This window comes from Microtus oregoni, unplaced genomic scaffold, assembly GCF_018167655.1.
Source record: "Microtus oregoni isolate MIOR12 unplaced genomic scaffold, Mior012 000006F_ref0000085, whole genome shotgun sequence".
NCBI lineage: Eukaryota > Metazoa > Chordata > Mammalia > Rodentia > Cricetidae > Microtus > Microtus oregoni.
The window spans coordinates 40,456,020-40,482,044 of record NW_024543065.1 but is presented as its reverse complement, the minus strand read 5'-3'; the positions used below and the strand labels follow the sequence as shown (position 1 = coordinate 40,482,044).

General features: G+C 49.1%; 1 protein-coding gene across 1 annotated transcript; it reads right to left on the bottom strand.

The window, feature by feature from the left end:
- Positions 1 to 659: 659 nt before the first annotated feature.
- Positions 660 to 26,025, bottom strand: Prkcg (protein kinase C gamma). The gene is made up of 18 exons (XM_041654382.1): positions 25,582 to 26,025; positions 25,188 to 25,219; positions 24,164 to 24,246; positions 19,049 to 19,160; positions 18,757 to 18,888; positions 17,347 to 17,503; positions 16,081 to 16,215; positions 15,694 to 15,781; positions 15,370 to 15,399; positions 11,350 to 11,502; positions 10,429 to 10,617; positions 6,909 to 7,000; positions 6,760 to 6,822; positions 5,653 to 5,791; positions 3,613 to 3,693; positions 2,657 to 2,764; positions 1,779 to 1,919; positions 660 to 1,601 (listed from the first exon to the last, which is right to left on the bottom strand). Exons 1-18 carry the CDS (start codon positions 25,749 to 25,751, stop codon positions 1,413 to 1,415), a joined length of 2,094 nt encoding a protein of 697 aa, XP_041510316.1. The 5' UTR covers positions 25,752 to 26,025; the 3' UTR covers positions 660 to 1,412.

Below are 26,025 nucleotides of genomic sequence, written 5' to 3'. Positions count from 1 at the left end.
CCCCATCAGCCCTGGCGGCCAGAGGCCAGCACCTGGAGCGGGGGTCAGGGTCTTCACCGATGTCTTCTGGGAAACGTAGTCTGAATTGATTGCTCCACTCCACACACTCATCACTCCCCTCCACACACACTTGCAAGTGGGTCAGGAGAGAAAGAGGCCGGGAGAACGCTTCTGCCTGTTTTCTGCCTTGCTAACTGGTTTCTAAGCCCCCAGGTTCTGATTGTCTCGCCTTCTGTGACATGGGGTCCATCCTTCTGATCATGTCTGTCTCTCCATAGGAGGCTAGCCTTTCATCTCCCTTCCCATGGACTTCTCTGGATCCTGGTGTGTGTGTGTGTGTGTGTGTGTGTGTGTGTGTGTGTACTTTGCTCTGGGTGAGTATACACGTGTGGTATCTGGGTGGAGGGTCGGTCATTTGGGTCATTTGCTGACACAATTAATGGTCAAGGGGTGTTCTTTCTCATTAAGTATTTGACTGCTTCTTTAAAGCAGTCTCTGTATGTCGCTCACATGCCGAAGGTGTCTTCGCTTTTATTTTACGGGTCTGTGCAGTCTCTCTCCCCCATCTCTCTCCACACCCCCTATGTTTGTTTCTATGTACAGCCGGCCCACCTCCGCACCCCCTTCATTCCCCAAGCTTACAAGAAAACATCCAAACATTTTAGCATCAGCATCCCAAATTTATTCTCCAGCAGCTGTGTCTGGGTGGGAGAGGCTAAAGGAAGGGGGTGGGGGAGAAAAAAGTCCCAGAGAGTGGCAGGCACTGCCGAGGACATGGATGGGGAGGTGTGCTTCCGACCAAGGCTGGAGCCATGCACGGGGGCAGGTGAGCAGTGATGGGTTCTGGAACAAGTCTAGAACAAAAGCTGACTGATAACAGTCGGGGGAAGAATCCTCCGTGCATGCCAGGAATCCCCAGAGCGTGGAAGGGAGGTGGCCTGGAACACGGAGCCCAGCCTCCCACTTAACTCTACAACTGAAGTGGAGGTAGGAGGGGCCTTGAAGGATGCGGGCGGGCTGATCTGGCATCTTAGTCTGGAGCAGGCAATCTCATGAGACTACTTCTCCCAGGGTGTTGTAGGGGGGAGAAGGCATAAAACTACCAAGATGGAGTCTAGAACCCCTCACAGAGTGGGGTTTCTGGGAACAGTGGGAACAGCATCCAGATGTTGGGGGTGGGGTGGGGAAACAAGGCTCAGCACAATGGAATCTAGAGCACAGAAAGGCTCTAGAGACTGTATGGCGTTTAAAATGCCAGCAATGCTTGGGAACAGCATCTAGAACCCGTTGGGGTGCGGGAAAGAGGCCAGAGGCTGGGGTGCGGGACCTAGAATCTGGACTAGAGGCAGGGAGGGGCTGCAGCCGACGTGGCGGAGGGGGGCACTGGGGACACCTAGTGGTGTCAGGTGAGATTACATGACAGGCACGGGCACTGGGCTTGTGGGGCTACGGGCATCTGGGTGCACGAAGTCCGGGTTTACATAGGTAAAGCCCTGGAAATCCGATTGGTCGATGCTGGCTAGGACCAGGCGGTCTGGCGGAGTCAATGCTGGCGCCGCCCGTGTGAAGAACTTGTCAAAGTTTTCGCCACTGCGTCCACACTGTGATATGAACGGATGGAAAATTAAGCTCTGATAATCAGAACCTAGGCACACCCCCGTAGTCTCTGATACTCCCTTTGGAAGCATCTCTGCAGAAGGGTCCCCACAACTACACACACAGGTATTGAAGGTCGGGAACTCCAACCCCCAGGGATGGAAGCTGGGAGGGCAACTGACCGGACGTGGTCTGAACGGAGGTGCAATCTCCAGTCTCTCCAACCTCTCCCAGTCGATCCAGCGGAAAAAGCCGTGTGCCCGGATGGTAGGTTCACCATCTGGCCCTGAGCCCAGGCGCTTTCCCGGGTGCTTGGTCAAGAACTGAGAAAGACACACAGAGAGGGCCTGCCAGATAGCTCATTGAGTTAAGATTTGTCACAAGCCTGATAGATGACTGAGTTCAATCCCTAGGACTCGCATGATGGAAGGGAGAAATGACTCCCTAAAATTGTTCTCTGAACTCCACATATGTGCTATGGTATGCGTGTGTGTTCACACACACACACACACACACACACTCAACAGATTAAAAAATGTAATTTAAAATACCTTAAAAATCAAGTGTGGTGGTCTAAGGATCAGAGAAAATAAAAGAGAAGTAAGAAAAATCCCAAAGGGGGAGGGAGGGAGGGAGGGAGGGGAAGAGAGAGAGAGAGGAGAGAGAGAGCTGGAAATAGAAGATCTCCTCTGGATCTTCTGTGCCAACTAAGGAAGAAGAAACTGGGGCTTGGGGCTCACAGTTTGGGCGACTCATCAAGATCCCTAAAAAATAAAAGTCACAGGAATTGGAGGTAATCTGACCGATCCAGCTCTGGAAAAACAGGCCTTTCCCTTTCGGCATTCCCCACAGAGTGCCAGGATGTGGGTACTGCAAAAAATGATTAAGTAGAAGCCAACGTTGGTTTGGAATGATAGCAAGGTGGCAAACTACTGTTCAGCCAACTTTTGCAGCAGATGGCCATAAAGAGGTTTGAGAGATAGGAACCTATTTCTAAAAGAGTTGGAAACTGGGGTGTATGGGTTGTGGATCTGAAGAAGCTGGGATCTGGGGCTCTCACCCCCTTGCAGATGGCCACTGCTTCCCGGGAAAGTGACTTGGGATAGGTGACAGTTTGTTCCATGATGGCTTGAAACAGCTCCTCCTCATCTTCCCCATCAAAGGGCGGCTACAGAAGTAGGGAGAATAATGTCAGGGCTTGACAGACTGCCTTTCCCGAGGCTGCATCTCTTTATTATCCACTTCAAACAGAAGCATTCTGATAATGCACCTCTACAACTGCCCTGGGAAAAACCTAGAAAACTATCCCACCTTCATCTCCAATCGCCTCCCACACATACTCCAATTCTGTGTATCTCTCTCCTGTCGGCCTGTATTTTTCTGCTATGCGCATCAATGGAGTGTTAATTAGGAAATATGTCATCTAATGAGAGAGGAAGGGAAGGAGAAAGACACACACAGAGAGGGACAGAGAGTCACAGAAGGAGAGGCTGCAGGGAAGACTGGAAACAATTACCCTCACTGAAAGTGTTCAGTTTTCCATGGTTAGGAAATGCGATATGAAGTAAAGGTTTGTTTGTTTATCTGTTTGTCTTGAGACAGGGTCTCATTTAGCCAGGCTAGGTAGCTAACGATGACTCGGAACTCCTAATCCCCTTATGTCCACCTCCCAAGTTTTGAAGTTATAGGCATATAATAACACACACAGTAATCTTTTGAATTTAAAGACATCCTTCCCATGTTCATACCACGGATATCACTTTGTTCTGGGGAGTGGTGATATGGTTCATCAGACCTAAAGAGGTCCACAGGAAAAGGATGAAACAAAAGCCAAACTGACAGGGCTAAGCCAATGTTTCAGGACCGTGGACAGCGCTGTCCTGCCCCAGCTTCCTGCGGTTTAGCACTACTAGCACGTTTTCTTAGACTGGACTCCGCTTCCTTCAAGAATCATGCCATACAAAAAGGAGCATCCACTCAATGTAATCAAGTCAACACATCGGCACTTCCCCTTACCTGTCCTGCCAACATCTCATACAGCAGGACCCCAAAAGACCACCAGTCAACAGACTTCCCATACGGCTGATAGGCAATGATCTAAAAGAGAAAGTAAAGAGTGACATTTTTTGAGACAGGGTCTCACGCAGTTCAGGCTAGTTTTGAACTATGTATTGAAGGGTGACCTTAAACTCTTTATTCTCCTGCCTTCACCTCCTGCGTGTTAGGAATTCAGATATGTGGCACTGTGCCTGGCTGTGGCTACTTTAAGATGTGCAGAACTCCTCTGGCCTCTCTCTCTCTCTAGATCCTGACCTATTTCAAGTGTTTTTGACACAAATATTTTCCACTCTAAATATTTTAGCAAGAGCTCCACCCTTTGGAAAATCCAGGAAATGATGTTTATATACGTGCAATGTTCCTTTGCGGTCAGATATAAAGGCTACCTAAGGGCTGGCAAGATAACAGCAGATAAAAAGGCCCTTTCCACATAAAGCCTGATGGCTAGAATTGGATCCCCAGAAACCTCCATATGTTACCATGTTACCTATCACACACACACACACACACACACACACACATACACACACACTCGTAAATGCAATACTTTTTTTTTTAAGTGGCGAGAACAGGCCCTGTAAAGTTTTCTTATAACCCCCACAAACATGCTGTGACATGTATACCCATGCGTACACAAAGTAATAATAAACTTAATATTTTAAAACCTATCTAGGCCAGTCACAGTGGCACACACTTTTAGTCCTAGAACTCGGGAGGCAGAAGCAGGCAGATCTATGGGAGTTCGAGGCCAACCTGATCTACAAAGCAAGAACCAGAACAGCCAGGACTACACAGAGAAACCCTGTCTTGAAAAACCAACAAGCCGGGCCGTGGTGGCGCACGCCTTTAATCCCAGCACTCGGGAGGCAGAGGCAGGCGGATCTCTGTGAGTTCGAGACCAGCCTGGTCTACAAGAGCTAGTTCCAGGACAGGCTCCAAAACCACAGAGAAACCCTGTCTCGAAAAACCAAAAAAAAAAAAAAAAAAAAAAAAAAAAAAACCAACAAAACCACAGAAAAAGTTTATCTCAAAAAAAAAAAAAAAGAAAGGAAGGAAGGAAGGAAGCAAAAAATAAAGACGGTGAGCTATAGGGATTACTCAGTGGTTAAAACTGCTTGCCACATCAGTGTGAGGACGAGAGTTTGAATCCCCAGAACCCACATAAATGCCAGGTGGGTGTAGTGACCCATCTATGATTCCAGCCTTGGAAGGTGGGGGCAAGGAACCCTTAGTACAAGCTGGCTAGGGAGACTAGCTATATCAGAAAACTCTGGGTTTGACTGAGAAAATTTGCTTCAGTGAATAAAACAGAAGAGTGGTGGAGGGTTCCTAACATAACCCTGGGCCTCTGCATGCCTGCACAAATGTGCCCACACACATGCAAACATGCATATACATGTCACTATACAAACACACACTAGAAAAATGGAAAGAGCTCCTTAAAATTCAACAGCAAAGCTACATGTACTATCAATGAGCTGCCATTCAATTCCGTACCAAAGGGTAAGCCCCACCCAGCCAGCACACAGAAGAGACAAAGCCTCACAGCAGGCATAGTGTTCTCAGGCCTTCCCACTCAGAATATACTAGAAATAGTCTCCACCTTCTCCACTTGGGAATAGTGCATGCTCTACTCACGCTCCTACACGCCGATCCTACTCCTGTACACTACTCATCCTCTAGTTCTGCTGGCTTTACCCGCTTGAAGGAGGGAGATCTAGACCACTGTGAGTGGTACCATTCCCTAGGCAGGAAAGCCTAAAGTGTAGGAATAGTAAAAGCTGTATGGGCTGAGCACTGAGCACATATGTGAACACATTGCTTTCTGCTCTTAACATGAAAGTGACCAGCTCCGTGACTTAAAGTACTCAGCCTATGTGTCTCTCCACTCAAGGCAGTGGTGGAGACAACCATAGATGGGGACTGGTAAGATGCCCACAAACCAAGGACAATTGCACCCACTGACAGATGTTCACAGAGCAGCAGGCTCAGGGTTACCTCAGGTGCTATGTAGTCTGGGGTCCCACAGAAGGTTCGGGTTGTGGACCCAGGGAAGACATTCTCTTTACACATGCCAAAGTCTGTGATCTTGATGTGTCCTTCAGCATCCAGCATCACATTATCCAACTTGAGGTCCCTGGAAGGTGAGAGTACAAGGGAGAATTGCGAAAGAGTAGTGTGATGGTCAGCGTTCCGTGTCAACTTGATACAATGCACTATCTCCAGAAAGAGACTCTCAGTGAGGGAATTGTCTAGAGCCGGTTGGCCAGTGCACATATTTGCGAAGACTTTCTTGATTACTTTAGTTTAGACAGGCAGACCTAGTCTACTGTGGGTGGAACCACTCTAGGCAGGACACCAGCTTCGTGAATTAATTCATTGCTCTCTACTTTTACCTGTGGGTGTGAACAGCCTTGACTTTTCCTCAGTGATAGAAACTGTGAGCCAAACCAAACTTTTCCCTTCCTTGTTTTTGGTTTTGTTTTGATTTTTGTTTTGGTTTTTTTTTGAGACAAGGTTTCTCTCTGTAGCTTTGGAGCCTGTCTTGCAACTCACTCTGTAGACCAGGCTGGCCTCAAACTCACAGAGATCCACCTGCCTCTTCCTCCCGAGTGCTTGATTAAAGGCATGCATTACTCCTGCCCAGTGTCCCTAGGTAGCTTTTGTTAGATTCAAAAAATTGTGTGTGTGTGTGTGTGTCCAGGTGCCTGGGGAAGGATGCAAAAGAGGATGTCATGGCTGAGTGGTGGTACTGCACGCCTTTAATCCCAGTATCAGGAAGCGGAGGCAGGTGGAACTCTGTGAGTTCAAGACCAGCCTGGTCTACAAAGGGAGTTCCAGGACAGCCATGGCTACACAGAGAAACTCTGTCTCGAAAAATAAAACAAACAAACAAACAAAAAGATGATGTCATATCTCCTGGGGCTGGAGTTATAGGCAGTTGACTTCTGTCTTCTGCTGAACAATCTTTCCAACCCCCTTGTGGTGCAATTTAGAACAGCAATGGGATGCAAAACCCAAAGCAACTAGCATTCAGCAATCCAGAGCTATGTGTTGGAATGGCATCCATATTTTCGCTCCAAGGAAAGTGCTGGGGCTACTGACCTGTAGATGATGCCCTGGTTGTGAAGGAAGAAGAGGCCTATTGCAATTTCCGCAGCATAGAATCTGGAGGAGCACATGGGAAGTGGGAAGGTCAGTGACAAGACCACCCCCTCCCGCCTCCCACTCCCTTCACTGTTGCTGAGACTTACGCTGCATGGGGCTCCTTAAACTTGCCCAGCTGCTGAATGTGGTACATTAAATCGCCTCCAGTGACGTACTCCATCACGAAATACAGGCGGTCCTGAGGAACAGTAGGTGTGGCTTAGTGTCAGGGACACACCACACCTGGACAGAAAAGTTTTATTGTTTTGATTTGGTTTGGTTTTGGTTTTTTGAGTCAGGGTTTTTCTGTGTAGCTCTGGCTGTCCTGGAACATTCTATGTAGACCAGGCTGGCCCCAAAGTCACAGAGATCTGCCGGCCTCTGCCTCCCAAGAGTTGGGATTAAAGGGCTGGACCACAACCGCCTTTTTTATTTTTTGAGTGTTTTGCCTACATGTATACATGTCTCCACATTTGCACCTGGTATCTTTGAGTGTCAGAAGAGGACAATCAATCGATGCCAAGGACCCGGAGATTCCACCATGTGGATGCTGGGAACTGAACCTGGGTCTTCTGCAAGAGCGGTGTCTCTAACTGCTTAGTCATCTCCCTAGCTCCAAACTATTTTTTTAATATTTATTTATTTATTATGTATACAATATTCTGTGTATGTGCCTGCAGGCCAGAAGAGGGAACCAGACCTCATTACAGATGGTTGTGAGCCACCATGTGGTTGCTGGGAATTGAACTCAGGACCTTTGGAAGAGCAGGCAATGCCCTTAACCACTGAGCCATCTCTCCAGCCCCAAACTATTTTTTGTTTGTTTGTTTGTTTGTTTAAAGACAAGGTTAGTGGTAGTGCATGCTTTTGATCCTAGAACTTGGGAGGCAGAGTCAGACAAATCTCTAAGTTTGAAATCGGCCTGGTCTACAGAGCAAGTCTCAGGATGACTAGGGCTAAAACAAAGAAATCCTGTATCACAAACATACAAATAAAAAGACAAGGATGGTCTCCTGTAGCCCAAGCTGGCCTTGAACTCACTGTGTAACTGAGGATAATCCTGAACTCATAATCCTTCTGCCTCTGATTTCCAAGTGCTGGGAATACAGGGATCTAAGAACAGCTCTTTCCTCCTGCCCACCTGGGACAGACATGGAAACCTCCCAATTCACTCTGCCACTAATCCAGAGGAACTGGACAAACACAGAGGCAAGCTCCAAGATGCTAACCCTGCCACCTCAGAATCTCCGCAGCCCTGTCTCTGTTACTCTGATTACCTGATTTTCTAAGAGACCCACAGGACTGGACTGAAATCCAGGAACACTGAATCTCATGCTGCAGCCATACGCAAGTGTAGCTCTGGCTGTCTGGGACCAACGGTGGCCAGCTTTCTCTGCAGCTCTCAGTTTTTATTTCTCTAGGGGGAAACTGTAGACGTGTGTGCACATACGTGTATGTGTGCATGTATGCGGTCAGAGAAAACAGGATGCACACCTCAATCACTCTCTGCCTTATTCCCTGAGACAGGGTCTGTTAGTGAACCCAGAGTTAAGGTGGCACCCAATAAAGACCCCCTGTGACACTGTTTCCGTCCCCACCCCCACAGTACTGGTGGTACAGGGGCTCATGAAGCCACAGCTGGCTTTTTACATGGGTGATGGGAACTCAAGCTTAGGTCCTCACGTGTGCACAGCAGGCGTTCCTACCCACTAAGCCATCTCTCCTATTGTTTTTGTTTCCTTGTTTTGTTTTCGAGACACGGTTTCTCTGTGTAGCTTTGGAACCTATCCTGGAACTCACTCTGTAGACCAGGCTGGCCTTGAACTCACAGAGATCCTGCCTCTGCCTCCCAAGGGCCAGGATGACAAATGTAGGCCACTACACTCAGTTGCCTGCAATTAATTTTTGCTTGGTCAGAGACCAGGGAAAGTGAAGTCATACCCTCCCCAAGCCCCGAGGATTCTAACTTCTTGTTTAATCCCTCAGTCTCAGGGAAACTCCCTTTTGTGACTCATACTTCAGTCAGAATCCAAAAGTAATGAGCTCACCCTGGAAGCCCAACCATTCTGGGCATGTCCAATTAGAAGACATCACTAAGGGCTGGGGATACAATTTGTCTGGTAGAAAACTTGCCTAGCATTCACAAAGCCCTGGTTCGATCCCCAGCATGGCATCAACAGGCTCATCCTCTATAAATAGCATGTTCAAGACAAACCTGGAATACACTAGACCCTGTCTCAAGGGGAAAAAAAATCCCATCTAACTTATTCTCAGCTCAAAGCCATAGAACACTGACTACAAGCATTGGAAATTGAGTTCACAGGAACCACAAAGCTTCAGACCACACCCACTCAGATTTCGTCCTCTGACCATGCCCTGCATGGCACCAGCAACCCCACCCCACTGGATCCCTCTTGTAGGACCATATTCATTCATTTTTAAATTTATGGGAGGCGGTGGCACACACCTCTAATCCCAGCACTCAGGAGGCAGAGGCAGATGGATCTCTGAATTCCAGGCCAGCCTGGTCTACAGAGTGAGTTCCAGAACAGCCAGTGCCACACAAAGTAACCTTGTCTCATAAAAAAAAAAAATTATTAAAAATAAATAAAATTAATTTTTAAAATGATTTTAAATTAGGTATTGGAGCAGGTATGTGCATATGATCACAGGGGTCCCCAGAGACCAGAGCATCAGCACCCCCTGGAGCTAGAGCTGCAAGTGGTTAGGAGCCACTGCGCATCTGGTACCCATGGGAACCAAACTTAGGAGCTCTGCAAGAGCAGCCCATTCTCTTCACTGCTGGGCCATCCTTCCAGATCACTCATTCATCTCTTTATTTTTATTTTATTTTATTGAGATGGTGTCTCACATTGTAGCTCTAGCTGTCCTGAAACTTGCTCTGAAGAACAGGCTGGCCTCCAACTCAGAAAGCCACCTGCCCCTGCCTCCTGAGTGCTGGGATTTAAGGTGTGCATCACCTCCAGACTTATTCATTTTAACAATTTATTCGTAGTTATATGTGATCTATAAGTGTGGTTACATGCATGTGAGTGTGAAGGCGTGTGAACCAATGTGTCCCATGTGGCAGTAATGGTGTCTCTTAGCTCTCTTATTGCTTTGAGACAGGGTCATTTTCTGAACTGGAAGCTCACCAAAGTGACAAGCCTGGCTATCTTTGGACCTATTGTCTCTGACCACCCCCCATCCCACCCCCCACCCCCGCAATGCTGAGGCCACAGAATACACAGCTGTATCCTCATTTTTGTTGTTGTTGTTATTGGTTGGTTGTTGTTTTGTTTTCAAAGCAAGGTTTCTCTGTGTAGCTTTGAAGCCTGTCCTGGAATTCTCTCTGTAGATCAGGCTGGCCTCGAACTCACGGAGATCCACCCGCCTCTGCCTCCCGAGTGCTGGGATTAATGGTGTGCGCCACCACTGCACAGCCATATCTGACTTCTTAAGTGAGGACTGGGATTCCCACTTGGCCCTCACACTCGTGAAGCCAGCGCTCTTACCCAGAGAGCCATCTCTCAGCACTGACCACATCCTCTCAGATCACAAGGGGTTTTTTTTGCCTTTCCCTGAACTCAGCCTTCTGAACCATGACCCCCATCCCTCCTTCCTCACCGGTGTCTGAAAGGTGGAATGAAGCTGCGTGAGAAAGTGGGGCCGGCCTCCGGGACCTCGGCCTCCCAGTGCCAGCACACGTTTCTCCACTAGGGTGCAGTCCACATCATCGTCCTGGACTATGACATCCTTTTTCAGGATCTTGATGGCATAGAGTTCATCAGAACCTCTGCGTTCTGCCAGCATCACCTACAAACAGATGTCCGAAAGGACCAGTCCATTTGAGAAACTCCAGACCGCAGGGACATGCACCACTCCTCATACAGAAGACAGGATGATAGCCCCTTCCTCCTCTCCCAGAGGACCGGATATTCTGCAGTCGTGTCTACTCCCCTTCAGAAGAGTGCTGGCATGTTTGCTACGGGGAGGGACAGGAGTGTCAGTGAGTGTGTGGAAGTCAGGGACAACTTGGGGTAGTCTACTCTATCCTGCCACATGGGTCCTGAGAATCGCACTCAGGTAGTCTGGCTTGGTGGCCAGCGCCTTTATCTGCTTTGCTATTTTGGTGGCAGCCCAGTTTTGGTTAACAGCCCAGTATGTAGCAGAAATATTCAGATTGCCTGCATGTCCTTGTGAGGGTGTTGGATCCCCTGGAAATAGAGTTATGGAGAGCTGTGAGCCACCGTGTGAGTACTGGGAACTGAACCCGGGTCCTCTGGAAGAGCAGCCAGTGCAGAGTTATAGAGAGCTGTGAGCCACCGTGTGAGTACTGGGAATTGAACCCGGATCCTCTGGAAGAGCAGCCAGTGCTCTTAACCACTGAGCCATCTCTCCAGCCCCTAGATATCTAATCTTAGCCTAATTCCATTTAGGGACTCAGGAGCCTAGTACATCCCCCCCCCCAAACTTCCTCCCTAAAGAATAGAAATCCAACCTGTCTGCAGGCCTCCTCCCCTCCCTCCAGAATCCCAGGAATCTAACCTTCCCAAAACTGCCTTTCCCTAGAACCATGAGGAAGCTGAAGTCAGAGATATGCAGGCGTCCTGGACTGGCACTGAAGAAACATCGCTTGGAGTCCGTGGGACTGGGGGATGGGGAAGGAATGGGGGAGGAAGAAGGGCCCATCCGCACTCTCTGTGAGAAAGAAAAGAGAGATTCAGAGACAGTCAGACCCTAGAGAAGTCCCCAAGGGACACAGCACCCCCAAATGAAAAGGACCAAGAGAGACAGAATGGAGAGAAAACAGCATTGTCCTCATTCTGTGTTAGGTTAAGAACATTCTCTGGCTATGCTCACCTGTAATCCCAGCACTAGGGAACCAGAAGAAGGAGAATGGAGAGCATAAGACCAGTCTGGGCTGCCACAAGACCTTGTCTCAGAAGATAAGGGAGAGTAGGGGGGGGTAGAGGGGAGGGAAGGAGAGAAAAGGAAGGGAAGGAGGGAGTGAGGGAGCGAGGGAAGGCAGGATTCTCCATAGCTGATGGACATATTATTTAACTAACACCTAGTCAGATCCAAAGAATTCACATTTATAGATTTGCACCTGTTAGCCACTAAACCAGAACTCCTTGAGGGATCAGAAGAAAGAAAAAAAAAAAAAACCACCTGAGTCTCATTTCCAGGTTTTCTGGAAATAGGGCCTGAGAACTTAGACTTGAAACAAGATCCAAGGGGACACAGCCTGAGGACATTGGTCTGAGGACAACACTGAGCTTTGGTGATGGAGTGTTCTCATCCTTTCGTGCCTCCACCTCTCGAGGGGGGAGCAGAGTTGGGGGTCCCATGACTGAACTACAACAGCTGCCACATGGGTCCCTCTATATCCACTGCCATTCTTTCTGATATGTTCTCTGCTCTGCAGGCAGAAGGACCAATTTAAAAATAAATAAATCAGGTCATACCTTCCCTTTGCCTTCAAAGCCTCTAACAGCTTCCGTGTATTAAGATTTTATTCCCTGCAGCTTCAAAACCAGGCTCTGATCGGTCCTGAATGTCCTTCTCTCTTCCCCTCCCTTTCTTTCCATGATATAAACCCTGGCCTCATTTGCCTAGTCCTCTGTCTCCCCTCAAAGCCTCGGGAGGTGACACCGAGTCTTCTTAAAGGCTGTCCTGTCCCATCTCCTGCAATCTGTTCCTTCTTTTGATCAGAATCAAGTGTCTCCTTCGCAGGTGTCTCCTGGTGGCTTTAGCAGGGTCAGACGCCTCTCTTGAGGCCCCTGGCTACCATGGACAGCTCCTGCGTGGCTCGGAGTAATTAGCAACTCCCCATCAGTGTGACTGTCGCCTTACTCCCTGGGAGATCCTACAGGGCAGTCTGTTCTCCAAGACACAGCGCCTGGAGCAGAGCCAGGTTCAAGAAAAACTGCACACATATATGAGATAGAGAGACGGATGGACGGATGGACGGACGGACGAAGACAGAAAGGGACAGAAAGTAGGAGTATTTGCATTTTTGTGTGACAAGAGCTCATGTAGCCCAGACCAGCCTCAAACTTGCCATGTGCCTTGAGGTCTTCAATCTGCCTGCTTCTGCTTCCCAAGTACTAGGATTACACAGACAAGCCATCTAACCTGGATTCAAGAAGGAGTTCCTACAGGATGTGTTCTTACGCAGAGGTGCAGTCTGACCTTCTGAATTTGGGGCCCAATCACCAAGGGCATCGCTTTATAACCTCATCTATAATGTAAGTGTAATAGGTGTAATTTCCAATAGAGTTAGCAAGAGTTGGTGATTAACATCCGCAAATCTCTTAGAACAGTACCCAGCATGCCCCTTTTCACCCAGCACTGGGCCTGAACAAGCTAGGCAAGTGAGCTCTATCTCCAGCCTCTCGGGGACTTTATTTGTTTTTCGAGACAGGGTTTCTTTGTGCAGCCCTGGTATGTCACATAGTAGGTCTGCATTGGTGACACTAATGTGTGCTTACTGGTTGTGGAGACAGCTGTGGAAAACACCACACACAGTCATACTAATCATTGGTACTCATGGACTAAGCAGTTAGTCTACACTGGGTATGGTGACACATGCCTGTGACCCCAGCACTAGGGAGAGGGAGGCAGAAAGATCAGAAATTTAAGGCCAGTCTCAGCTCCATAGTGATTTTGAGGCTATCCTGGGTTATATGAGTCCTCCCACCCACCCACCGCCTTTTCTTCAGATTGTCTCACTGTGTAGCCTTGGCTGGCCTGGAAGTTTCTGTGTAGACCAGGCAGTCCTCAAATTCACATAAATCTACCTGTCTTTGTCTGTCTCCAGGATGATGGGATTAAAGGCACGTGCCACCACGCCCAGTTTAATATTTAAATTATCTCAGGATACAACACAGCTCCGCCCAGAAACCTCCATTTTTGCTTGGCTTAAAATCAGACATCCTCATGAGGAATGACACAGCATTCTCTCTGATGCCATCTCCTTTCCTTCCCCCACATCCTTTGACCAAATTTCACTGTCCTTGTTGCTCCCAGCCCTCCTACCTGGCTCCTACCTCAAGGGCTCACACATGCCCCTCCCTCTGTTGCAAGACCCTTCTCTGGGGATCCGCACTCTTTATCTTGCTTCATTTAGATCTTTGCCCAACAGTCCCTTTCTCGGGCAATCTTCTTACTGCAAGCTCACATTATTATCAGCAGAATTCCCAGTGCTTCTCGAAGAAGATTGCAGTATTACCAACAGAATTCCCAATGCTACTCAGTGCTCATTGTGCTCCCTATAGCTTATGACTTCCTAACATACTGTCATGCACTTTTAGCTTTTAATAGTAAGAGAACTGAATCTGGAGTTTCATGGGTTCAAGGCAGGGGCTCTACCACTGAGCCACACCCCAGCCCCTCACTGGTGGATTCTAGGCAGGGGCTCTACCACTTAGCCACACCTCCAGTCCCTAACTAGGGGATCCTAGGCAGGGCTCTACCACTGAACCACACCCCAGCCCCTCACTAGGGGATCCTAGGCAGGGCTCTATCACTGAGCCACACCCCAGCCCCTCACTGGGGGATTCTAGGCAGGGGCTTTACCACTGAACCACACCCCAGCCCCTCACTGGGGGATTCTAGGCAGGGGCTTTACCACTGAACCACACCCCAGCCCCTCACAGGGGATTCTAGGCAGGGGTTCTACCATTGAGTCACACCCCAGTCCCTCATTAGTGGATTCCAGAAAAGAATTCAATTGCTAAGCTATAATTTCAGCCCCCCTCCCTTTTTTTTCACTTTCCATTTTGAGACAGGGCCTCACTAATTTACCCTGCTGTCTTTGAACTCACTTTATAGCTCAGGCTGTCTATTCATTCTGTAGATGGCAAGCCATGAACTTGTGATCTTCCTGCCTCAGCCTTCGGAGTAGCTAGGATAGCTGGCAGGCACCACCAGGCCAGAATCATGTCTTACATCATGGGTGAGTTGGATGGAGGAAGGAAGGACTGTTTTGTTGGCTGCATAGGGATCCCCAGGGACTAGACCCTTGCCCTGTATGCAGAAATGTGCTTTTTGTTTGTTTGTTTGTTTGAAAGAGCAAAGGAGGGGAAGAGTCACACTGCCTCCTTCCCTGCATTCTTCCCTCCTCCCACCCATCAGCACTCTCTAGGAAGTTGTCCTGACTCTCAGACTATCCCTGATGCCTGAAGCTATTTCCACCATCAAACACATCCTCATTCTGATGTCTCAAGCTGTCTCCTTCATTAGAGAGGAGCCCTAGGGAATGGCCTGATTCTTTGCTGGCCATGCTTCAGGAAATAGTGTTCAATGACCAAATGAGTGAATGAAGAGAAAGTGTCCTCACTACAGAGACACAAAGCTCAAGGGCCAATTCAAGCAGAAGCCTCACTGACTGCTCACTCTTCGGGGTAGACTAAGACTTCAGGACCTGTAATTGAACTCAAATACCTATGATGGTGGCCCTACCTCATGTAGTCACTGATATTATTCAACAAACACAAAGTAGGTGGTCAACTTATGTGTGCAAAATTGAAGACAGGAATCAGGAAGATAATGAGTGATACTCACCTCATACAATTCCAAGGGGTAATTACAGGCCTGAAGGAGAAGAAAAGTCACAGTCAGAACCCCTTGAGAGATAGGTAATTGCCCTAGAGCAAAGGCCCACAGGGGCACCTAATACCCCAAAGTCATGGGGATGGAGAACTACAATTCCCATGAGACCCTGTGGCCTAGACCCCTAAGAAAAGTTGAGGAAGGAGCCCTGGAGTCTTCTGGGAATTGTAGTCCCAGTCCCAGTGATCTACCAGGGATAGAGGGCAAAGCCAGCACTGAAGATGGGGAGGCTGGGCTGGGCTCCCCTGGGGGAAGCCAGTCAGTCGGTCAGGGTACCTCAAACTTCTGGAGGAGGCTGCAGTTGTCAGCATCGGCCACCGGTACATTGTAATACTCGCCCTCCTCCTGGTTCAGTAACTTGTACCTGACATACAGACGGAGACCAGGGCCGGGCAGGGATGGGGGAAGCAGGGCACCCATGGGAGAGGCAAAGACATCCAAAGGGAGGTAAGTGACACAGAAAGACGGACACAGAGATGGAGAGAGAGAAAGAGTGAGATACGGAGAGAGGGGAGAGGCGGGAGGGAGAGAAGAGGAAGAGGAGAAAGGGGAGGAGCTATGTTGGAAGATAAAGGGGGAAAAGATGGTGGCCTAAAAGAGAGACCACATATGGAAAGAGAAGGTGACACCCAGGTCCACCACCAGCCCAGCCCTGCTGCTCACCATCCATCCACAGGGGCCTTGAGGAGCTCTGAGACGCCAAAGGACATTGCACCCATGAAATCATTTCGGGATGTTCTATCCCAATCCCACACCTCCACACTGAGCCGGCGTTCCACATCCCCTGGCTTCAGGTTGCTGTGGGAAGGGAGGAAGCAGAGTGAGGAGCCAAAGCCATGGCTCCCCATTTCTTTTTATCCCAGGCACTGGAGGTTTTCCCAACTCTGACCCTCAGAGAGCCTCCCCTACTGTCACTGTTTATAAACATAGCTATCACAAGCTCTCTCCATTCCTCTCAAATTCTTGGTCCCTTCCCATCAGTTCTCTGCCCCTTTTCTCTCTTTACTCTGACTTTCTGTGCTCCTCCTCACAGGGTCTCTGTCCTCATGTCCTGGCTTCCCTTTCTGTCCTTGTCACTCCCCTCCTCCTCTCCTCTTTGTTTCTTTCCTTCCTTCTCTTCTCTCTCTATCTTTCCTCTCTCCCTCACTCCTTTTCTTTCTTTTGGTTTTTTTGTTTATTTGTTTGAAACAAAGCCTCTCTATATCATTCCAGCTAGCTTTGAACTTGCCTCAACTCCCAAGTTGAGTTACATTATAGGCATGCACAACTATGCCCAGCCTCTTGACCTTCCTAGTTGTGTCTGTCTGTCTGTTCCTCTCTCCTTCTCTGTCTGTGCCACCCTACTTCTGGACTCTTCTCTGAATCTCTCTCTCTCTCTCTCTCTCTCTCTCTCTCTCTCTTTCTGTTCTCACATATTCTGACAGCCTGTCTGAGCACTTGTGTATCCATCATCCTGCCCGCTCATTCTCTCTGACTGCTTCCTTAACAATTTAAATATTTTGAATGTGTATGAACATTTTGCCGGCACATGCCTACAGACCACCTGTGTGCCTGGTGTCTGTACAGGCCGGAAGAGACCACCAGGTCCCTTGGAACTGGAATTGCAAGTGGCTGTGCCATGCAGGTGCTGAGGTCCCAGTTCCTCACCAAGAGTAGTACTCACATTTCACTACTGAGCCATCTCTCCAGCCCCTCTGCCTGCTTCTTAAGAGACCTGTCCTCCTCACTCTGACATGTAGGGCACTGAGGGGGAGTAAGTACCCAGAGACCTGTCTCTCAGCTCCTCAATCCCTGTCTTCCTCTATCATTCCATTCCTGTCTCCCACCTTCTCCTGTCTCTTATTAGAGACTTCCTCTACCCTAATACCCTGCCCCCAAGCACTCTGGGACTCTCAGATCCTCCTCTGTCATCACAGCCCCAGAGCTCACAACACGAAGGTCTCGTTCCACACGGGATTCAGCGTGGCTTTCACAGTCCTCGTCTTCTGTTTCGTCAGGTTCCGAGGGTCTGGGATGAGCTTCAGTTTCACATAGGGATCAGACAGACCATTGGGGTCCATGGGAATGAGGTTCCGGGCCTCACCAACTGAAGGTAGAAGGCAAGGAAAGATGACTTCTTGAGTTAGAGATCCAAGAAATAGCTCCCAGCCCTCCCACAGCCAGTGATTAAGGAATGCAGGTTCACATCCAGCAAGACGGCTAAATGGTAAAGGTGCCGGCCACCAATCCTGATCCTCTGATATGGCAGGAAGGAATGACTTCTTCCCATTGTCTTCTGACCTGCACATATTCGCTGTAACACACAGTGCATACATGTACACGTGTACCTGACAGATAAATCAATGTTTAAAAGAGAGAGCTGGAGAGATTTCTGAGAGGTTAAGAGCACTGCCTGCTCTTCCGGAGGTCCCGAGTTCAATTCCCAGCACCCACATGGTGACTCACAGCCATCTGTAATGAGATCTGGTGCCTTCTTCTGGCACGTACATACCAGGAGAATATTGTATACATAATAAATAAATAAATAAATCTTCAAAAAATAAAGAATAAAGTAATAGAGGCTGGAGAGATGGCTCAGTCATTAAGAGTACTTGTTTTGCAGAACACCTAAGTTTGGTTGCCAGCACCTACATAGTGGTTGGCTACTATAGCTCCAGTTCCAGGGGATCTGACACCCTCTTTTGGCCTCTATGGGCACCAGGTACTCACATGGTGCTCATGCATACATTCTGGCAAAACACTCACACACAGAAAATAAATACATCTAAAAACAATATTCTTAAAAACAGAATTTAAGGTCAGTTTCCTTTCTCTAGGATTTATCTTTCTACCACCTATATCCAGGACGTAAGGCCTGTTGTCTGGAACATGTGCCACTAATTGGAAATCTGAGATGAGAGTGGGCATATAGCTTAATGACAGAGTGCTTGATAAGCACGATGAATTCCTAGGTTCAATCCCCAGTACTAGTGTGCGCGCACGCGCGCGCGCACACACACACACAAGCCTGGCATGGTGCTGCATATCTGCATTAGGGAAGTAGAGCCATGTAGGCCACAGGTTAGAGACCAGCCTCTCCTGCATATCTGCTACATATCTAGTTCTCAAACAGACATGAGCCTGGGATACATGAGATCACAGCTGCAAGACAATGGCTGAAGACAGGTCTTCTGCTAGAAAGGGACTGGATAGATGGAGCCCAGTGGGGATGGTGTCAGAAACGTGGGCGGTGTCTGTGGGGGTGTGGTATGCTGGTTCCCCACAGAGAAGACCCCAGGTGAGTTCAGCCAGCCTCAGCTATAGGTTGAGGGCGTGGCTACTGAGGAAGCAAGTCCTCACCAGTGATGTGGATCTCATCTGACGTGGGAGCCCGGATTTCCAGTTGCAGACGTCCACGGCGCTCGGTGTGGTCCACGCCGCACAGGGAGGGGACGCTGCGCACACAGCGTCGGTGCACATTCATCTCGCAACCTGGAGGGACAAAACTGGAGTTAGTATTTCAGGCACAGGCGCTCACCGTTTCCCCCTTAAATCTCCCCTCCACCCAGACGATGCACTGTGGCTGAAGAAGGAGCGCCCCCTAGTCCCCGATCTGGGCTAGGGCAACAGACATCCTGGTTGGCACACTCACAGGAACATTTCATGCCCTGGTGCACCAGCCCGTAGAGGAGGGACCCACAGTGGTCGCAGAAGGTGGGGCTGCTGTAGCTGTGCAGGCGGAACTTGTGCTTGTTGCGAGGGTCCTGGGGGCAGAGAAGAGCCATTTAGGGAAATAGGGTTGGGGAAGGGTCCTAAAATCTTAAGAGAGGTGATTTTTTGGAAAAAAAAATATGGTTTATTATTTTTGCCTACACACGTCTGCACGGGAATGCAAGTGCAGGTGGAGGCCAGAAGAGGGCGTCAGATGCCCCGGAGCTGATGTTACGTGAAGTGTGAACTTCCCAATACGGGTATGGGAAAGGAACTCAGATGCTTTGGCAAGAGCAGCAAGTGTTCTAAACTGCTTTGCCATCTCTCCAGCCATGAGATGGGGTTTCATGTAGTCCAGGCCAGCCCTAAACAAGATGTAGTGGAGGCTGACCTTGAGCCCCTGATCCTCCAGCCTCCAACTGAGATAGTAGTAGGCATGGACCACCATGCTTGGATAGAACTGCCAACAAAGAAGTGTCCCTAGTCAGAGAAACATCCTTTCGGTTTTCTTCCTTTGGCCTCGCTATCCGTCAGCTTTCTGCTCCACCTCTCTCCTTTACACGAATTCATAGAGATCCTGCTGTGTGTCAAGCCCAGCACTGAATACACACAACTAGAAATCTGTCGCGTGGAGGGACTAGAGATTTAGCACTATGAAATGCCTGTCTGGCCTTCATGGAATCCTCTGCTCCCCGGCACCCCATAAACTGGGTGTGGTGGTTCATGCCAGAGGGTCAAGAATCCAAGGTATCATCCTTTAGCTGCAGAGCAGCTTCAAAACCCTATCTAAAAAAAATAAGAACAATGAAAACACTCGTCACCTGACATTTCTCTTTTCTTTCTAATGGAGGGGGATGGAATAGTAAGCGCAGTAAATAATAAATAAATAAATAGTATGGTAAGACAAATGTCCATGGCTGTTTTGGAGGAAAATGAAGCAGCGGTAGGGACCTGGTGGCATAAGCCTGTCATCCCAGCTATTCTCGAAGTGAGACAGGTGGATCAGAAATTCAAGGCTAGTCTGAGCTACACAGAGAATTCAAAGCCAGCTTGGGTAACTTAGTGATACCCTGTCTAACATTTTAAAGGGGCTGGGAGTGTTGCCCGGTGATACAGCACTTGTCTGGTATACATGAGACTCTGGGTTTGATCCCAGTATTTTAAAAAAGCGGTGGGGAGGGGGGGGCTGGAAAGAAAGAGACAGCAGGGGAGGAGGAGGGAGAGAAGGAGGATTGGAAGAAGGAGAGGAGGAGGGTGAGAATGAGGAGGGAGAGGAGGAGGAAGAGGAGGGTGAGAATGAGGAGGAGGGAGAGGAAGAGGGTGAGAATAAAGAGGAGGGAAAGGAGGAGGACAGAGAGGAGGAGGTAAGAGAATGAGGGGGGAGATGAGGAGGAAAGAGGAGGAAGAGGAGGAGGTGAGAGTAAGGAGGAAAGAGAGGAGGAGAAAAGAGAAGGAGGAAGAGGAGGTTGAGAATGAGGACGAAGGAGAAGAAGGAAAGAAGGAAAATGAGAAAGAGGAAGGGGAGGAGAGAACCAAGGAACAGGATGGAGAAAAAAATGAAAGGAGAGAGAAGAGTGGGAGGAAGAAAAAGGGGAAGAAGGAGGAAGATGAGAAGGAGTAAAATCTGATGTTGGAGACTCAAAAAGGAGTGTTCAGGGAAGGTCTTATCCACAAAGTGGCATGAGAGCCCCCAGAGTCCATCTCTCCCTCAACTTGCTCTCCAAGGACAGGTGAGCCACCCTTAGCCCCAGGTCCTCTGCTTGCTGCCTCCCTCCAGGCTGGTTCACCGGGCACCATGTGAGACAAGAATCAGTTACAGCAGGCACCACAGGGCCTGACTAGATTAATGGGAGACTCACAGCAGAACTTATTATGTGGGACAGGCCCACTGCTGCTTGTCTGACAGCAGTTATTGTGGTGCTGTGGTTATTAGGAGTGGTTTTATTGCTGGCTCTGAAGAGCTCTGAGTTCAAATATCAGCTAGGTCACTTCCCAGATGAATGATTATTGGGGGGGGAGGAAATTCATTTCCCAGTTGTGAGTCCTAGCATCCTTCTCTGTCAAATAGAAATAAACATTCTTTCTAGTCTTAAAGCGACATTAAATGCCCAGTGCCCAATTATTCAGGAATTTAGGACATCAGCCACTACCTTCCCCACCCATATTCCACCCTCAGGGTAATGTCTGGTTCTTAGAAAATTATTTTACTTTCCTCTGCTCCCTTCCACCCTTCCTTCTTCCTTCCTACCTCCTTCCCTTTCACCATCCTTCTCTCTGATTTTCCTTTCCGTCCTTTGTACAGGCTTGTTTGGAACTTATTGTGTATCTCAGGATGTTTTGAAGTCCTGATCCTCCCGCCTCTACCACTGTGATGCACGCATCCCTTGCCATGAACAGTTTATACAGTGTTAAGGATGGAACCCAGGGCTTCTGGGCAGGTGCTCTGGCTTCTGAGCTACTGCCCCAGCCTCAGATTTACCTTTCTCTGAGCAAGCATTGGAAAGATTATCCTAAAGGGAGGAAAGTGAAGATATTCTCAGGCTTTCATTTATTTTAGTGAGATTGCTATCTTTACCTTTTAGATTTATGATTTTATATGAATGAGGGATTTACCTGTATGTATGCATGCATGCTTGCATGTATATATGTATATATATGCTGCACATGTATGTGCCTGGTGTCCACAGATATCAGAAGAGGGCATTTGATCCCCTGGAATTAGATGGTTGTGAGCCACCATTGGACGCATGGAATTGAACCTGTGTCCTTTACAAGAGCAACAATTGCTCTTAACCACCGAGTCACCTCTCCAGTCCCTAGTTTTCTGTTTTGAACTTGTGCGCGCACGTGTGAGTGTGCATGTGTGTGTGCATGTGTAGGCACACATGTGGGGGTCAGAGGACAGCTTGCAGGAATTCCATCTTCTACTGTGTGGGCCCTAGGGATGAAACTCAGGTTGCCCACCTTGGCAGCAAATGTCTTTACCAGCTGAGCCATCTTGATGATCCAATATTTTCCTTACTCTGTTTCAGATACTATCCCAAGGATTTGATGCAACTGATACTAGGAAATGACCCCGTAATTAGGCACAATTCTCACCTCACTTTATAGCCCACGAACTTAAGATGTACTGTAAGGAATTAAGCCAGCTGTTTCGACACACATCTGTCATCTCAGCATTTGGGGGGCTGCGTCCTCAGTAGAATAGGGTTTTAAGGGCAGCCTGGACTACATAGAGAGATCCTATCTAAAACCAAACCAAAACAAAACAAAACAAAAAACAGAGAAAAACATGGGACATGGTGGTGCATACTTTTAATCCCAGCACTCAGGCAGCAGAGGCAAATGGATTTTATGTGGTCAGCCTGGTCTACACAGCAAGTTCCTGGCCATCTAGGGCTATATAGTGAGATGCTATTTCAAACAAAACAACAAAAACAAGACCTCCAAAAGAAGCAAAAAAGACTTTTTGATCTCTCCCAAAGAAACAGAAAAGACTTTAAAATGTATTTAAATTTTTTTTAAGAAAGACTGTAAGAGATAATTCCTCATTCATAGAGGGACTGGCATTCAGATCATGTGTTCTAGTTCAAGAGTCTCTGCTCAGATGGGAACAGATGAAGAAGCAACTAATCTAATCTTATGAGCAATTATACGGATTCAAGCCTACACTGGGTGTAAAATAGTTGATGAGTATGTATGTAATCAGGACCTCATAAGACACAGCTAGCGTTGGAGGCAAGCAGGTGCACAGGCAGGCAACAATACACCCTAGCTTTGGTACATAGTGGTGCTCAATATGTGCTCTATGTAGTCACATTCTTTATGCAAATTTGTTTTCTTTACTTGACAAGTAGGCAGGTGCCTCATGAACCTCCGTGAATCTTTCCTCCTGTCTTTTCTTTGTCTTGCTAAATAGTGTCTTGCTATTTAGCCCAGTCTGCCCTCAAACTCATGATCCTCCTGCCTCAACTTCCCGATTGCTATCTTCCTTGTCTATGAATCATATGACTATCTCTTGCCCTGTACCAAACTCTGGGAAGAAATAAGCTCCATTGAACCGCTAACATAAGATTGGAAATGTCTAGTTTGACGCTACCCCGTTCAACCATGTAGGTGTTCAAATTGAAATCGATCTGAGCAAAACGGAGTTTAGGTTTCTTTTCCTCACAGCATCCCTGTTTCATGCCAGCTGCATGCTGCTGATGGCAAGCATAGAAAGAAAACGTCTCCATTACCACAGACAGCTCCACTGGTCACTGCTAGGTCACAGCTCCATTTAACAGGGGAAGAATCATTGGCTTGATGAGAAAGTGAAGAAGAGGAAAGAAACCAGTGCCCAGAGTTGACTGTGCTTATCAACACTGCTGTGCAGAGGAACAGCGCGAGATGGTTGTGGATCTGCAAAGTTTCTGTGCACTGTGGGGTCTCTCTGAGTCTCCCTAGACATCTAAACGTCTCTACCACTTCCTATTTCACACACACTCTTCAGAAAAGTCCTATGTAGCTCAGGCTTGCCTGGAATTTGCTATGGAGACAAAGTTGGCCTTCAATTTCAGATCCTTCTGCCTCCACCTCTTAAGTGCTAGGATACCTGGCTTGTGCCATGACACCCGACTTCAAATTTCTCTTTTCCTGCATCTCTGTCCATCTTCTGAGATTCTCTCTGCCTATTTTACTATTTCGGTTTTGGCATTAATCTCTCTCTCTCTCTCTCTCTCTCTCTCTCTCTTTCTCTGTGTGTGTGTCTGTGTGTCTGTATGTTGTCTGTGTGCGCGGGTGCCGATCACAACTTCATCCTTTCAATGACTTTGGTCCCTTCAAGCCCTGCTTCCTTTCTATGCCCTCACCTGTGTCCCCAGCCTCTTCCAGGCCCCTTCTCAGTCCCCCTTTTCAGGCCAAGGGCAAGGAATCTGGGCCAGACTAGCTCCCCCTATCTCTCCAGCCCCCCTCCCCTCCCAGCCTTAAAAATAGAAAGAGAAATTGGGACGGACGCCGAGGGGGTGAGGGCGGGGACATGGCCTGAGGAGGAGGAACCAGGTGTCTGGGCACTCACGTCCGTCTGGGGGCCCTTTCCAGCGCCTGGACACTCGAAGGTCACAAATTCGTGGCATCGGCGGTGGACCACAAAGCTGCAGACTGGAGATGAGAATGCAAGAGACACAGAGGCAGGGAGAGACCCCCATAGACACAAATTCAGAGCCAGGCATTTCAGTCCACAGAAGACCACAAAAAGAGGGATTCCCACATAGAGTCCAATAGAGAGAAAAGGCAGAGGAGAGACTCAGACCAAGGACCACATGGAGAAAGACAGACACAACGCAGAGAGCAGGACGCAGAACCCCAAGATATAGACTTCAAGGAAGACAAAAAGAGGCAGAGAAACACAGTGACACAACCCCCATGCGCACACGTGCGCATACAGAGAGAGAGAGAGAGAGAGAGAGAGAGAGAAGGAGAGAGAGAGAGAGAAGGAGAGAGAGAGAGAGAGAAGAAAGCAAGGAGAGAGACGGGTTTTGAAGAGAAACAGAAATCCTTAGACATAGCAGACAGCAGCAACTTGAACAGAAGTGAGTCTGGGGGCGCTGCTTCGGCCCGCCCCCCACCTTGAGTCACTCTGTTCTCAGCCAAGTGGCAGCTGGTGTTTTAGGACTCGCCCCCCTCGCCCGGCCCCCACCCGCCCATTAGTGACCCCACCCGGCCTGCCCCTGCTTTAGGGATGGATGGTGTTGTCATGGCAACGGTAGTCGGGGGGGGGGGGCTTTGACTTTGCATCTCCGAGCCCCTTCCCCCCCCCTTCATCTCCCCTTTTCCAAATCTCTCTGTTCCCATGGAAACAGATTCTCCAAATATCTGTCCCCACCTGGAGCCGGCCGAGGGAGGGGCCCCCAGCACCACCTCCGCCATGGCCCTGCCATCAGAGTTCCCTCCCCACCACAGGCTGTGTCTCTGCCACACCCCCCGCCCAGGGCTCCCCCGCGCCTCTCTGGGGACCACAGAACACGTGTGTCAGCCGCCTCAGCTGTGAGGCCCCAGCCTCCACCCTCGGGGGTCCCAGGAGTCCAGGTCTCAGCTCTTACCTTGACATTGCAGGCCCTGCTTTCCAATGCCCCTGGAAGAATCAAGGATCTAAGGTCAGTGCAAAGAGGGGTACCAGGGCCCTCCCACCTTTGCAAGTCATTGGTTTGCGGCTTCCCATCCTCACCCAGGTGTCTGTGTGAGTCTCAATCTCTTTCTATTAGAACCAAGAAATTCTAGTCCCAGCTCCTTTTCCCTTGGACCCTGGAATCTAGCTTCCAGCCCCTCCTCCCTCAGACCCAGGAACCTAGGCTTCACCACCCCCCCACACACACCCTTGAGCCCAAAATGGGTGCTACAGCCCCTTTCTGCTCAATCGCTTGGGGACAGGCGTGACATGACTGACCCTCTAGTCCCCTCTTCCTCCAGCCCTCTCCCCCAGTCCGCTTCCCTCACCAGATGAAGTCGGTACAGTGACTGCAGAAGGTTGGCTGCTTGAAGAAACGAGCGGTGAACTTGTGGCTCTTCACCTCGTGGACCACCTTCTGTCTCAGCGCCCCCTTTCTGCAAAACAGGGGCCGGGGTCCCCCCTCTGAGTCGCCTCCGCCGGGGCCCAGACCCGCCATGGCCCCAGGAACGCAGTAGGGACCACGATCTGGCCCTTTTTCTGAGGAAACAGGTGGACGGGAAAGGGAGACTCCGCAGACTCAGAGATGGGAAGGACAGGGGCGAGGCACCTAACGGTGAGAGGAGCAGGGTAGGAAGCAGCACCCCGGCACCGGCTGCACCGAAGGGGGAGCAGGCGGGTGGGGTCAGAGCAGAAAGCAGGGGCACCGAAGAGCCGCAGGCACGGGCGGCGGCGGGAGCTCCGACTCCCGGCACCTGCTGAAATGTAGAAGC

Coding starts and splice junctions, on each gene's coding strand:
- Prkcg (XM_041654382.1), bottom strand. CDS start 25,751: ATGGCGGGTCTGGGCCCCGGCGGAGGCGACTCAGAGGGGGGACCCCGG. Junction 15,782..16,080: donor AAGGCCCCTGTGGATGGATG/GTGAGCAGCAGG, acceptor TCTGTATGTCAG/GTACAAGTTACTGAACCAGG. Junction 1,920..2,656: donor CAGTGGCCATCTGCAAGGGG/GTGAGAGCCCCA, acceptor TGTCTTTCTCAG/TTCTTGACCAAGCACCCGGG.